This window comes from Rhinolophus sinicus, chromosome 5 (genome assembly GCF_057876585.1).
Source record: "Rhinolophus sinicus isolate RSI-liver-muscle chromosome 5, RSI-T2T, whole genome shotgun sequence".
Classification (NCBI taxonomy): Eukaryota; Metazoa; Chordata; class Mammalia; order Chiroptera; family Rhinolophidae; genus Rhinolophus; species Rhinolophus sinicus.
In genome coordinates this window covers 47,909,874-47,923,116 of record NC_142505.1, presented here as the reverse complement: position 1 = coordinate 47,923,116, position 13,243 = coordinate 47,909,874, and the positions used below count along the sequence as shown (strand labels likewise).

The following is a 13,243-nucleotide window of genomic DNA, read 5'->3' as shown; positions in this document are numbered from 1 at the left end:
GCAGAGAGCAGGTCAGACGCAACAGGCCCAGTCCAGCTCCTCGCACACAGATATACAGGCTTTTACCAAGATCCTTGGTAGATTTAAGAGGGGATTTAAGCTCAACATTTTTCTGAAATGAATTTATGATTCAAGTTATAAGAGCACTGAGATTCTGTAGAACACGAATCTGACAACAGTGCCGAGAATGTTGTATCTGTAGGAACTAAGATATGTTTAAGGAAATAGCTTTATGAAAGAAAGAAAAAAGTTTTCACTGGTTAAATAGTACTGAAGATTATTTGCTGTCTCTTTTCTTTTAGAGCCTAAGTCATAATAGTATTCATAATAAGATTGGATTTATTGGTACAAATTAAATCCAGTCATAACTGTCTTAAATTCTTTTGGTCAATTGCCAGCAAATAATCATATAAAATATTGCTCAAAACACATGCATCGTTTGAAACGTGAAAGTTTTAAAATTTAGCCAAGGAATTTTATTGTCTTGTTATATAGTTTGACCACATTTGCTCTGTTTTATAAAATTAACAATGCTTTGGATTTATAAGGTGTTTTTCCCCTCTCTAAAATGATCATAGTCCTCATATGAGCGAAATTAGAAGTGGTGGATACCTGACGGTGCGGTGAAGCAAGGCAGGCATGTGTAGTATGAATCATGGTTCTTTTGTCCTTCCCTAGGCTACCCAGGCCAGGACTTTGATTGGGCTGACTACCTCAAACAGTGTGGTGCTGAAGCTGCTCCCCAGAGGTGCTTCCCGCCGGTGAGAAGCCCCCGCCCCATGGCCACTATTCAGGGCTGTCGCCTGTGCTTCCCATGAGTATTACTCTGAAGTCAATCCTCACTCAACCCAAATAAGCTTCTTGTTGATTGTAATAAAATGGTTCAAGGAAAAAATTCATTCACTGCAGAAGTTAATTTGTTAATTTGCTTAGTAAAGTGTGTCAATTTTATTTTTTATTAGCTGAAATCATATGAATTTAAAGTTTTAGTTCACAATTATTTTTAATGGTTTAATAATATGAAAAAAGGTTTAAATATTAAGTGGAGGAAAATTGTTAAACTTACTTAAAAATACTTCTATTAAAATAATGCATGCACATGGTTTACAAGTGAAACAGCAGTAAAAAGTCAGGACATAAGACAACAGTTCCCTGTCGTACCCTTTTCCACAGTCTCCCTTCCCACAAGTATTCACTTCCTAGTCTTCTGTTGTTCTGATAGTTATACTCCTTATTTTCAAAATAATACGCTATCTTTTGAGTCATTAATTGTGAACATGTCTGTTGGTTCTACATTATGGTAAATGAGTATTTAGCTATTTTATATTACTTTTCTTCTCTCTCTTACCCCAACCTCTTCTTTCTATTAAAGTTATATTACAATTTTGGGTTAAATCTGAATTGGGTTATTATTCACAGCTGAGCACTGTAGTATTTTACAATTGTTTCCTTTTTTTATTTGTCCTCAAGTTAATCATTGCCTGTTTTTGATAGTTTAATTTTCTTTCTTTTTTTTTTTTTTCACAGTTTAATGATTACTGAGTATGGATTTTTTTTTTTTCAGTTTGTCTTTTTTATTTTTATTTATTTATTTTTATTAGTTTCAGGTGCACAAGACAAAGCAAAACTTAGACGTTTATCATTTATATCCCTCACACTGTGTGAACCCCCCTCCCCCATCCACTATCCCTCTGTAGGTTCCCCAAATTAATTTTCAAACCCCCATGACCATCTTGTGGTTACCGACTATTTTTCAAAACCTCTCACCTTCCCCTTATCCCCACCCCCCCGCCCCTCTAGCAACCCTCTGTTTTTCCTCCATGTTTCCAAAACTGTCTCTGATTAGTTCATTCACTTATTCTTTTCTTTAGATTCTGCATATAAGTGAGATCATATGGTATTTGTCTTTCTCTTTCTGACTTATTTCACTTAACATAATGTTCTCTAGGTCCATCCATGTTGTTGCAAATGGTAAGATTTCTTTGTTTTATTGCTGGTTCTTCCCACATCTTCCAATAGCCTTTTTTTTTTTTTTTTTTAAAGGAGGGCGCAGCTCAAAGTGGCTCATGCGGGGATCAAACCAGCAACCTGGTGTTAGTAGCAACGTGCTCTAACCAACTGAGCTAACCGGCAGCCCAGTAGGCTTTCATGTCTATTTCCACAAAGGCAGTCACATTAGGAAATCTGTCATCCCCCCACACACCTTTATGAAATTGAATTTATTTGAGAGGTGGGAGAGATGTGAATAATATATGCAGAAGTTCCCTTATCTGACTGTCAGACAGATAATTAGTGGGTTAATTGAAAGTCAGATAAATCAAGGAATCATCTTTTGATGAAACAATCTATTTTAATTTAAGATGTATAAATATGCATTCATTTGCTAATCATTTTGTAAGGCTTTTCCTTTGAGTATAGATTGTCAACTACTGTTCCCTTGAGTCTTTTCTTACATAAATTACATTTAACATATACCCTATGATTTTCAGTAGAATGACAACTTTGATACTTTGAAACAATATGAATGCAGATTCCTTATGCAACTAATCACTTCTGCAGGTGTCTCAAGTTCTGCAGTTAGCACGTGTTGCTTTGGCTCCATCTACCTGGGAAATGGGCCCTGAGTGAGATGATTGTGCAGAACACAAGCACCATTGCCCCTGTGCCTGGGTCATAGTCCCTTGTCTAGGGCCAAAGACTCAAATAGCCTCCCTGTAGCATTTCCCAGAAGTCTCTTTGGTCCAACTAGACCTGTGTATTTTTTTTCCTAGTTAAAGTTATTTATTTATTTATTTATTTATTTATTTATTTATTTATTTATTTATTTTGTATTTTAGGGTAGAAAGGTTAAACTGCAGTATGTTCTCTAGTCATGTTTTCTTTTCCTCACATCCATGGCCACTCAGATAACCCTGATGTAGGAAATCTGTCATTTCTAATATTTTCTTACAGACATCCTTCTTAGCAACTGCCGTTCTCTCTCTCCCTCGGTGGGCTGCTCTCTAGGCTTACTGTGTAGTTTTAATCCTAGAACCTGCTCTTCACTGCACCGAAGAAATTGACTCCCCCCTTTCTTAAGATTTGGGATTATTTTATATCTGTTTTTGTTTGTTTGTTTGTTTGTTTTTTGGTGTACCTGTTTTGTGTATCTCATGGTCTCCTCTTTCTTGACTTGGTTTCCTCCCTCGTTTTGATGGAGCCTGTCTCAGTAGCTTTCTGAAATGGGATGCAAAGGAGGTACATTTTGTAGACTTTGCATATTTGAAAATGTCTTCATTCTACTAACTTGATTATTTGGCTCAATGTGGAATTTTTGGTCAGAGGTTATTTTACTTGAGAATTGACACTACTCAGTTGTTTTCTGTCTTCCAATGTTGCTGTCCAGAAGTTGAAAGCCATTCTTATTCTTGACCTTGAGTAGACGATCTGCCTTTTACTCCCTTTCTGGAGGGTTATAGAATCTCTTTCTCACCAGGTTTCACAGTGAGGCGCTGTGGCATGTCCACATACTGTGTTCTCAGTGAGCACATTCTCTGGGGACACTCATGTCTATCTGTGCTAGGACGTTCTCTTGAATCTCTTCTTGGATTTCCTTCCTTCTATTTTCTCTCTTCTCTTTTTCTAGAATTTTATTTGTATGAATTTTATTTGGATCAGACCTCTGCTTTTCTTATCTTTTTTGTCCTGTTTCCTGTTTCTTAGTCTTTTGGCTTTGCTTGCTGGAAGGTTTCCTGAACTTTATCTTTCAACCTTTCTTTTGATTTTTAATATCACGTTTTTGATTTTCCAGGACTATTACTATACTCTGAATATTTGCTTTTAATAACATATTATTCTGTATTAAGGATGTAATAGTTTTTCTTATCACGTAGCGGATATTAATTACCCCTGCCTTTTGGAAGTTTTCTTGCATAATCGGTTTTCTCCAAGTTGCTTTTTTTGTCTGTTTTTGTCTCTAACTTTCACATCTTAAGATGTCTGGTAATTCTTGATTGTTTGCTTATATTTAAGAATGGGAGACTAAAAGAAGAAGCTAATTGGAAGTTCTGAGTATGTTGGTGGGGCTTGTCAACCGTGAACTTCTCTATCGGGTAGAATCTGGGTGGTCATTTGTTGGGGACAACTAAATCCATATCTTGATGTGTTTCTTTATGGGCTTACGTTACTACAAGAAGTCTCTTCCAGTCGCTTGCTTGGAGAATAGAGGCAAGGGCTGGACCTCTCACATTCCACCTGCAAACCCCTGTTTGGGGCACTGCATACATGCCCTCAGCTGTTCCTGTGTCCTGCTGCCCAGGGATCTTGTGTGTTAACCTCTCTGGAAGACAAATCTCATCTTCTGTAGGGGAGAGGCAGGGAAAGTTGCCCTGGATGTGAAGTGAAGGAACCAACAGCATAACCTAAGTGCTTCTTAAATGTTTTCAACAAATCTTTTTATTTTGACTATTTATTTTCCACTTCTTATTGTCTAGTACTCGGTGCTGCCAGTTCTTAGCTTTCTTCACTGCCAGCCTGGATTCACATTTCTTTAATCAGCTAAGTTCTAAACGCTATTCTCACGTTTAGCTTATAAAATTTCTCCTCTCCCATTATATCCACCCTAGTACGTTTATGTCTTTAAAAAAAAACAATATATTTTTAGTGAGTTTTCGGAAGAGAGAACAATGAAATACAGAAAGTCAGTTCTTTATTTTGACCCAGAAGGTGCAAATTTTAAAAATATATTTTAAATGACCCCTTTCTCTTGTTAATAAGCATTATTTATCCTGACTGCCTTTTATGATACACATAGAAATAGGAACCAGGCAGTTTATTGTATGACAGGACCCTGTATGGGTGGGGAAGCAAAACCAGCAGTGGTTGAAGAGCCATTTGGTTCAGAACACAGAGCCTTAGGTACTTAATTTTATTGAAACCTCATAATAACCCAGTGAGATAGGTGTTCTCAGTGTCAGCTGATGGATGGTGAAACTGAGGCAAAAAGAAGTTACACAGCTTGAAAGGTACACAGAAGGTAGGTCACACAGATTGCTACCTGTGTGCAGGGATATCTGACTTCACAGACTGCCTATAACATCAAGAGAGACAGACATTTTTCCTTTGGTTCATTAAGAAATAAAGCAAAATAAATGTATAGCCTTAAAGTGTTACTCTAGGATTAAATATTACTTGAAAAAGGTGTCTCAGATGAACACATGAGGTATACTTAGTATGTATTTGGATTTGATTCATTTATTTTCTAGACAATTTCTGAGCATGAATTTAAGGAGAACATGAAGCTAGAGGCAGTGAACCCTCTTCTCCCCGAAGAAGTATGCATTGCTACCATTACTGCAGTGAGGGGCTCTTACCTGTGGCTCCAGCTGGAGGGTAAGTGCCAGGGCCCCGGAGAAGCCTTCCTGAGGCCACTCTTCTTTGCCTTTCCTGCCCACCCCTGTAATGGGACTTGCTAAACTTCATCGAGTAGCTGAATAGGGGTCTTGTTCAGAGTCTTCTAATTTATAATGCAAGATTCTAAGCTAAAAATTTATTTTCCTGTCCTTGACTTCCAAATTTTAGGAAATGAATGTGAATAAAAAGCCTTCAGTACAGAGTCCCCTATTTTCTTGAAGGGGAAATAATTAAGTCAAATAGCATAATATATTTTGATGTGACCAAAATATGAGCATTAATAACTAGCTATTTCAGAGATAATATTTTGGTTGCCCCTAACCATTAGAACCAAAAAAATATGTAAAATAAAAAAGACACATTATACTGAAAGTGTAATATTCAACAATTGGACAGCTTTGTGTACAGAAAGCACTGTGTGAGTACTCAGTGCTGCAGTTACTGTTGTATGGCCTGGGTTTCATTTTTATTCAGCTGCCAAATAGACTCAGTACCTACTGTTTCCAGTTTGTAGAATTGGCATTTAATACAGATGTCAAAGACAGTATTAAATATAGATGTTTGTGCAGCCCCTGTTGAACAACTTGCCTACTTCACTTCCTGATTTAAATTCACTAGTCTACCTTTTGGCTTGTCCCCAAGTATTACAACTGATGTTCTCATTGAGTAGAACTGTCACTTTTGTCTTTGTTTTCCAGTTATTTCATGGAGTTGACTATGATATTGTCAACCATCTGAATGATACTACTGGTACTTCCAGTTGCTTATTTGCTGTTCCCTAACTAAAGGGTCACACTGTATGTTTACTATCCATTTTGGTCTTTATACAGTTATGCATGGGAGAAAGTTTACTTTTTTTCTTAATGTTTGTCACACGTAAAAAAGTTATGGCTTCTGTGTAAAAGGAACTTGTTCAAGAGACTTTGTGTTACTACAACAGTAGACATGATTATCTATGAAGTAGTTTATGAAGAAGGCTATTTAATGGTCTAAAATTTTTTTTTTTTTAATTTAAACAGGTTCTAAGAAGCCCATACCTGAATGTATTGTGAGTGTGGAATCCATGGATATATTTCCTCTGGGCTGGTGTGAAACCAATGGCCATCCCCTCAGTGCTCCTCGCCGAGCACGAGGTACTTGTCATCTATTTCTGGGTCAGCGGGTTGATTGTTCAATAATCTGTTGTGTGACAGCTGACAATTAGCCTGAATCGGGATATTTCAGAGAAAAACAAAGTGATGTTCTGGTTATCTATTCTGCATAGGAAATTATTTTTCACAGCAAACATTTATTATCTTACAGTTTCTGTGGGTTGAGAATCCAGGCACAACTTAGCCGGGTCCTCTGGCTCTGAGTCTCTCACAAGGCTGTGATCAAGCTGTCAGCCAGCACCCTAGTCATTTCAAGGCCCAACTGGGGGAGGATCTGCTCCCAAGTTTACGCAGATGATTGTTGGCAACAGTACATTTCCTCTTGGGCTGTTGGACTGAGGGCCTCCATTCCTTGCTGGCTATTGGTTGGAGGCTTCCCTCAATTTCTTGCCACGTAGGCCTCTTCATAGGACAGTTGGCTTCCATCAGCCAGCAAGTGAGAAAGTAAGAGAGGTTGAGCAAGATGCAAGCCAGAGTATTTCTGTAACCTAATGTTCAAAGTGACATCCAATGCCCTTTTAAAAAGTTTTATTTAGATACCATTTATATAACATAAAATTTGCTTTGTTAAAGTACAGCAGGTTCTCAAATAACATCAATTTGTTCAATGCTGTTTCATTATAATATTCATGAGCTATCATAGGAACTTTTAACTCTTGTTTATATTAGTATTCCTGTGGTAAAATTGGTTTCATTATACATTGTTTCACTTAAAGTTGCAGAGCCTATCTACAGTGTTGAGGACTTACTGTATACATTTCAGTGGTTTTTAGTATATTCAGAGTTGTGGAACTAACATCAGAGTCAATATGAGAACATTTCATCATCTCAGAAGAAACCCGTACTCCTTAGCAATCAGTCACCTCTTTACCTCCTGACCTCCAGTCCCAGGCAACAATAATCTAATTTCCATCTCTATAGATTTGCCTGTTCTGGACATTTCTTATAAATGGAATCATACAATATGTGGTCTTTGTGACTGCTTTTACTTAGCATAATGTTTTCAGAGTTTATTTATTGTTGTAGTATGTATCAATACTTCATTCCTTTATATTTCTGAATAATATTCCATTGTATAGGTATAGTACGTTTTGTTTTTCCATGCATCAGTTGATAGACATTTGGATTGTTTCCATTTAGCTGTTATGAATAATGCTGCTGTGAACATTTGTGTACAGGTTTTTTTATAACTATGTTTAACACTGCTAGGCTGTTTTCCAAAACAGCTGCACCATTTTACCTCCCCACCAGCAATGTATGAAGGTTCCACTTTCTTCACATTCTGCCCAACACTTACTATTTTCTGGGGTTTTCATTTGTTTTTTATAATAGTAATCTGGGTGTGTGTGGGGTTGTATCTTACTGTGGTCTTGATTTGCATTTATTGGCCATTAGTATATCTTCTTAGAGAAATGTCTATTCAAGTCATTTGCCCGTTTTTAAATTTTTTTTTTGTCCTTGTTGAGTTGTAGGATTTTGTTACATATTCTAGGTGTTAATTCCTTATCATATGTATGATTTGCAGATAATTTTTTTCCATTCTGTGGGTTGCCTTTACCTCTCTTGATAGTGTCCTTTGATCCACAAAAGTTTTTATTTTGATGTAGTGTAGTTTATTTTTTCTTTGGTTGCCTGTGCTTTTGGTGTCATAAGCAAGAAATCATTACCAAATCCAATGTCATGAAGATTTTCCCCTATGTTTTCTTCTAAGAGTTTTATAGTTTTAGCTCTTAATTTTAGGTTTTTGATCCATTTTGAGTTACTTTTTGTATATGATGTAAGATAAAGATCTAGTTTCATTAATGTGGATATTCAGTTTCCCCAGCACCATTTGTTGAAAAGACAGTGCTTTCTTTATAGAATGTGTTGGTACCCATGTCAAAACCACTTTTTCTTTTGAATATCTGTTTCTGCTTAGAAAATATTTATAGGAGTTTACTGACCCAGAGAGCCTTGAAAATACTATTTTTGGTCTTTGTTTAAAGACTCCTAGCCAGAAAATGTGCTTTAGTCTAGTTTTCAGACATATCAGCACTTATTTATAGTACTTGTTAGTTATGACCAGGGTTAAATATGCTATTATCTTTATATATATATATATATATATATATATATATATATATATATATATATATATATATATATATATGTGTGTGTGTGTGTGTGTGTGTATATATATATATATGTATGTAACTTATTTCTATTAATATTTCTTGACATTTATATTTTTGTTTTCTTCTTATAGTACACAAACAAAGGAAGATTGCAGTGGTTCAGCCAGAAAAACAGTAAGTAATATAATAGTATGTTTGAATGGTTGACATTTGAAAGTTAAAATATCTAGAAAAAGAAATAACTATTTAAGAGAGTATATCTCCTTATATTTATTTTCTCACATGGAAGCATAATCGTTTAATTCTGCTTTTGATAGTTTACATACTTCTTACAGTATACGCATTTCCTAAAATGGCATTATATACGAAAGGGTAAAATGCATTCTCAAGATGTTCCCCAAATTGAGTTTTCTTTGGCTGTTAGAGCCTGAAGGCATTTGAATAAAAGAGGAAATAGAGTCTCTATGCTGGGATTTGTTAAGGGAGAGCAAAAATTGTAAATTAGGATATGATTTGTCACAGTGAAAAAAAAACTTCAGCTAGAAGACAACTCTAAGAAAAAAAAGAGGCACACTGAAAGGAATACCCATCAGGAAACCCTTTGTAGCATATCTTCATACGTAGTGTTTGAGAAGCAATTGATTAGTGGTACCTTAAAAATATAAGGGTTTCTGTGTGTGTACATGTGTTCTTTTAAACATTGGAAGATCTTTCTTCTTCTTATAAGCCCACCAATCCTACTGGATTAGAGCTCAACCCTTATTTACCTCCTAAAAGCCCTTATCTCCAACCACAGTCATGTTGGGGGACATATGAGTTTTAAGGGGACACAATTCAGTTTATAGCAATTCTGTATAATTTGTAGCTGCTTTTGTGGCTGTGTGAGTAATGAAGCTGATAATAGAAGTAGTGAGAAAGGCCACAGAGTTCTCTACCAGGTAGCAAAATGAGATAGTAATGACAAAAGTCTGGCCTTGGATTTTACCTTGTCTGTGTTGTCAAGAGTGATCCAAAGTTTTAGTCAGGAAGTATTCTAAGAAGATAAATTAGCCTTTTACAGTGATTGCTGGAAAGAGAGTGATTCTCTTTTTTATATGATATACTGTGTCTTTAATTTTGAAACTGATGGAAGAAGAAAACTGATCCTATATAAGAAATGTTTCTTTCTTTGACTATAAAAAAAAAGAAGTCTACTTGTGGTTTAAGAATCCCAGAAGAAATTCTATAGTTATTGCTCACTTGAATGAAAGTTCATTTGAACATGCAATAGCACAGCACTGTCTACATATTGTTGGCTCCTTAGACTGTGTACATAGTTTTAAAAACAATTGTTTAAAAAAAAAAAAGTAGGGGTGGCCGGTTAGCTCAGTTGGTTAGAGCGTGGTGCTAATAACACCAGGGTTGCCGGTTCAGTCCCTGCATTAGCCACTGTGAGATGCGCCCTCCTTAAAAAAAAAAAAAAAAAGGAAAAAGAAAGTATGATTAAGGAAGGACCTTCTGTTACAGACTTTGCAATCTGCTGTATTTGCTTTCTTCTTAGATTTGAAGGAAACTAACCCTCACACTTTACTTGCTTTAAGGATTATCTCACTATGTTGTTGCATTTTCTTGACCCAGAATACCATCCTCAAGGACTGTCCATGAGGGCCTGAAGAATCAGGAGCTGAACTCCACAGACTCAGGTATAAGTTCATGCAATCTTAGGGAAAAGAGGACCTGTAGTTTTCTTTAATGGACTATATCTAAAAATAACTTAAAACAATACATTTGACTTATAGGATGTAGCTTTATAGAGGGGTCTCTTAATTGTGATTTTAAAGAGTTATAATTGTCTAAGTTTAGTAATAAGTTTAGTTTAATAATTATCTTTAAGCTGATACCTCTGTGCATTTGTAATAATTGTAGCTATTCTTTACTGATCACTTACTGGGTGGCAAAATCTCTGGAAGTCAATATTATCCCCTAGTTTAGGTAAAGAACCTGGGGCAGCCCCGGTGGCCCAGGTGGTTGGAGCGCCATACTCCTAGCACCGAGGTTGCCAGTTCGATTCCCATATGGGCCAGTGAGCTGCGTCCTCTACAGCTAAGATTGTAAACAACACCTCTGCCTGGAGCTGGGCTGCCACGGGCTACCACGGGCTGCCATGGGCTGCCACATGCTGCCATGAGCGGCCGGTGGCCGCCGGCTGCCTGAGCTGGGGCAGGGGAGCACAAGGCTCATGATACCAGCATGAGCCAGGGAGCTATGTCTTACACAACTAAGACTGAGAAACAACGGCTTGAACTGGGGGTGTGGTGGGGTGGAGTGGGGTCGCGTGGCGTGGAGTGGGGTAGGGATGGAAGAAGGGGGAATAAAAGAACCTGGCGCTTTCCAGGCAGCTCTTTCTTAGGTGGGGGTGGTTGAGCGGTAGATGTTTATTCTTCTTTACACCCTTTTTATTATATACATACTTCGTATATACTGGGGGATGCCAAAAAATGTATACAATGACTTATATTCATCTTTTGTTATCAGTATCTATTTTTACAATTTTAATACAGTTTTTTCCTTTTTAAAAAATGTGTATGCATTTTTTGGCACCCTATGTATATTTCACAATTTAAAAAATAAACTGCTGGAAAAACAGATTGTCCCAGAGTCACTGCCTGATAAGGGAGACAAGGATCCTTTCTGGAGGCCCAAGCCTTTTGTCCAGCGATCTCTTTCCTGGAACTACCTGGGCCCCCTTTGCTGGTTGTATAATGCTTAGCATCTTGGCTGTGTGTATTCTATCACAGGTTAGGCATTTCAATGGTATTTAGTAAATGCCTAGAAAAGAAAAGAAACCAAAGCTTAGAGAGGTCACACAGCTTACGAGTAGAAGGGTCAGAAATGGAACTTAAATCTTTCTCAAATTCAAAACCTGCATTTTAGTCTCTTCTACCCAGTGTATTTTCATTATGTCACTTACGTATAGAGGATCAAGACTGTATAACTCCTTATTTTTGATGTATTACTGGCCATTCTAATACCTACTGAAACTAAAGAATTAAGACATTAATACCTCCCGTATGACCACAGCCATGTTCTTTTTGGTTTGGGTTTTGTAATAGGTCACGTTACCTTGGAAACAGAACTGAGACTGATATTTATATGTAGGAGTCTCATTGGGGAGTGCTTTTGGGAACAGCTCCTGGGAGGGGTAAAGGAAACAGGACTGGGCAGAGGGAAAAGTTGAGCCATAGTGCAATTGTAACAGAAGTTTCTTCCAGGGAGCCTTGGAACTGGCATAGCTACTCAGAGTCATCCCTAATTGAGGTGTGGTGTCCACACCCTTGTACTCTTTCATTGGTCGTTCCTGGAAGTAGGCTGCTGCTCCCTCCACCTCACAAAGGGTGGGACCTTCAGTAGGGTGGCTCTCCTACTGAGGGCACTCCTGGGCTGAGGGTAATTCCAGGATGGACTTACAACTGAGAGCTATAAACTGCCAACATTGCCAACAGCAGGGAACGTAAGTGCCTTAAGAGGGCGATCTGGGTGGTACAGTTCAAATAGAGAAGTGGGTGCCAACATGCTTAACCACTGTGCTAAGAGTACATTCTTAATAGAGTAAACATTATGTACTTCAGGTCCTATCAGCAGTGGGCAGTGTACACACACATCTCCTTCACTTAATGTTGGATTAACAGGGCAGTATCCATCAGAAGAGTTTCTCCCTGCTTGATATGAATACGAAATGTTTTAGTATCTGTGAATTTGTTACATTCAGTAGCTAGATTGCCAACCGCTATGTGAAGGGGTTTAAAAAAACCCCTATGTTGGAGTACAGTATTTATACAGAAAAGCAGTTGGAGAGGGGTCTCTAGGCCCAGTTATACCCCACAGTACTCAAAGAATTTAGAGATGTGATCACAACATGTTTTCAGCTCTCCAAGGAATCCCAGAAATGGGAGGGCTGTCACACCATCGAAGGCTACCATCATTGTGGTTTGGTGGTTTCAGGAGATAAACTGTAGTTCTGGATAATATTATCATTCCCTAGAAATATTCCAAAATAGACTATTTAAATAGTTGTCAGGAATCATCATAAGTTCTTGAAGTAAGTCCTCCACTTTATTTATAGAAGTATAAGGCTCTGGAACAGTGTCACATTAAGTCAGGAGTTAATTTTCACGTAATTCAGGACATCTTTTGATTTCAGCAGAGTGATAAGCTTTATAATAGCGTTTATGTGAGTATTTCAAGGGCATTCTCAGACAACGTGTTAAGCTTCAAAAGATGTAATTCCTAACTTTATGTGATGGTAGGTATGCTTGTTTCCCACCCCCACCCTCACCCCCCAGGTAATCCAACTTTGGAAATGGAGTGGAAAATGACTCTATTCTGATTATTTGTTTCTCCTCATTTCCCAGTTATGATTAATGGAAAATATTGCTGTCCAAAGATATACTTCAACCACCGTTGCTTCTCAGGGCCATATCTTAACAAAGGAAGAATCGCTGAGCTGCCTCAGTGTGTAGGACCCGGAAACTGTGTTCTGGTCCTCAGAGAGGTAAGGTTCTGGCCTAGAGCAAAAGAATTTCACAGCAGTCTCGTAGACTTACTCAT

At 37.5% G+C, this 13,243-nt stretch overlaps 1 protein-coding gene across 6 annotated transcripts in view; it reads left to right on the top strand.

Annotated features, from left to right (window-relative positions):
• Nucleotides 1-13,243, top strand: part of SFMBT1 (Scm like with four mbt domains 1) — a 107,380-nt gene that overhangs the window by 85,330 nt on the left and 8,807 nt on the right. For all 6 annotated transcript variants that reach the window (XM_019724275.3, XM_019724279.3, XM_019724278.3 and 3 more), the window contains 6 exons: nt 679-761; nt 5,244-5,370; nt 6,411-6,524; nt 8,788-8,830; nt 10,274-10,338; nt 13,048-13,187. In XM_019724275.3, coding sequence (XP_019579834.1) covers nt 679-761; nt 5,244-5,370; nt 6,411-6,524; nt 8,788-8,830; nt 10,274-10,338; nt 13,048-13,187 — 572 coding nt within the window. The remainder of the gene's footprint in view (nt 1-678; nt 762-5,243; nt 5,371-6,410; nt 6,525-8,787; nt 8,831-10,273; nt 10,339-13,047; nt 13,188-13,243) is intronic.